We start from the raw sequence: 1,574 nt of genomic DNA, 5'->3' as shown, positions 1-1,574 counted from the left end.
CCGCACAGTTTCCAGCGCCTGCAGGCACCGACCTCGCTGCAGCCCCGGCTCCCGCGGAGCCTCGCGGCGTCCAGCGAACGGGCAGCGCTGCTCCAAGCGGCGATCCGGAGGGGCAGCGGCGGCGGCGCGGGGCGGGTGAGTCAGCCCCGGTGACGCTGCGGCCGCCGCATGAATCATAGCCACCCAAAATTTTGCAATTTTGCTGGCAGCCGGCCCAGCCCGGGGGCTCGGGACACGTGTGCGCGCGCACGCACGGCTCGGGACCGGAGCGAGGGCCGCGGGAGCCTGCGGAGGTTTCTAGGTCGTGCCGGAGCATGGTGCAGGGTGACCCGCGGGAAATGCGCCGTGCCGGGCCATGCTGCGCATCCGGGGCTCCGGCGGGCGCTCGTGCATCCCGCGGCCAGCACGTGCCCAGCCTCAGCTCGTCCGCCACGAGCCACGACGGGCGTTCCCTGCGGCGGAGGAACCGAAAGCGGCCGCGCGGGGTATTATTAGAGTTTATGGAAGCGTTTGCTCAGCGTTTTGTCGGGCGCCTGCGTCAGAGCAAAACCGCCCGGGCGGCGGGGAGCCGTCGGCACGCCACCGCCGCGTGTGTCCGCGGGGCGCCTCCCGCCGAGGCGGCCGGCTGCACCGCTCGGCGGCGGGACGTGCGGCCGCGGGCGTCCCCGGGGCTTTCGGAGCGAAAGGAGGGATCCTCCCGGTGGGTCTCGGGGATGGCGTGGACCCGCCACCACGTATCCGTGGTTTTGGGCAGCTCCTTGCTCCGAGCTGCCCGTGAGCTGGGCCCCGCTGCTCCGGCAGCTCCCCTAGCCTAGAAATCCTGGCTAACGGCAGGCAGAGCCCCACGTCTCCTGTGCCCCTGTCCTGGCTGAAGCCGGGATCCCGCGGGCGCTCCGACGGCGCTTCCCTGCGTTGGGAGCCGAATAACGCGGCAGCGTCCCCGCCGCGGCGGTGCAGCCCATAGCACCAGCCCTTGGCTCCCGCTCGGAGGCGCCGACTGCAGAATAAAATAAATGAATGGCAGGGGTGGAAAATAGCCGGTTTTTATTAAGCTGAACCTTCGCCCTCGCCGGGATCAGAGGTCTTGGGGCCCCGGTGCGGTGAGCAGCAGYGGGGCAGCCCCGAGTTCGGCTCGGCAGTGCCTCCCGTCGGGGTCCGGCACAGGGATGCCAAAGGCACCGCTCCGGCAGCTGCCGGTCGTGGGAAAACTCCGACTCCCAGCTGCTGGAAAGCCGTGCGGCTCATCCCCGAAAACCTTCCGGCGTTGCTTTAGGGGTCGGATCTCGCCTTGGCCGCCCCGTATGCGGGTGCCGCCGCGTTCGCGGTCCCCAGGAAGCTCCGGGGCGCGCTCAGCCCCCTTGCGCCGATGGGGGGGCTCAGCCGCCGCGTCCCCTCTCCGCAGGCCTCCAAGCCCAAGCTGCACGCCGCCTGCTCCGCCGTGCGGGAGGTGCGGAGGTGCACGCGCCTCGAGATGCCCGACAACCTCCACACCTTCGTCCTCAAGGTAGGAGCCGCAGCTGGAGCCGGAGCCGCGGCCGGGCTGGGGGAGGCGGGAGCCGAGCCGGGGGGGGGGG

The 1,574-nt window shown here is 71.5% G+C and overlaps 1 protein-coding gene across 1 annotated transcript in view; it reads left to right on the top strand.

Moving 5' to 3' along the window:
* The window catches only part of SH2B3 (SH2B adaptor protein 3), a gene marked incomplete at its 3' end in the record, with an annotated part of 15,562 nt that extends 14,013 nt beyond the window's left edge, over positions 1 to 1,549 (top strand). Inside the window, 1 exon segment of the mRNA XM_026058769.1 lies at positions 1,403 to 1,549. Within this exon segment, the coding sequence (XP_025914554.1) occupies positions 1,403 to 1,549 (147 nt within the window).
* Between the last annotated feature and the right edge of the window lie 25 nt (positions 1,550 to 1,574).

This window comes from Apteryx rowi, unplaced genomic scaffold (genome assembly GCF_003343035.1).
Source record: "Apteryx rowi isolate R43461 unplaced genomic scaffold, aptRow1 scaffold_15, whole genome shotgun sequence".
NCBI classification, from domain to species: domain Eukaryota; kingdom Metazoa; phylum Chordata; class Aves; order Apterygiformes; family Apterygidae; genus Apteryx; species Apteryx rowi.
This window is presented reverse-complemented; position numbering and strand designations above follow the sequence as displayed.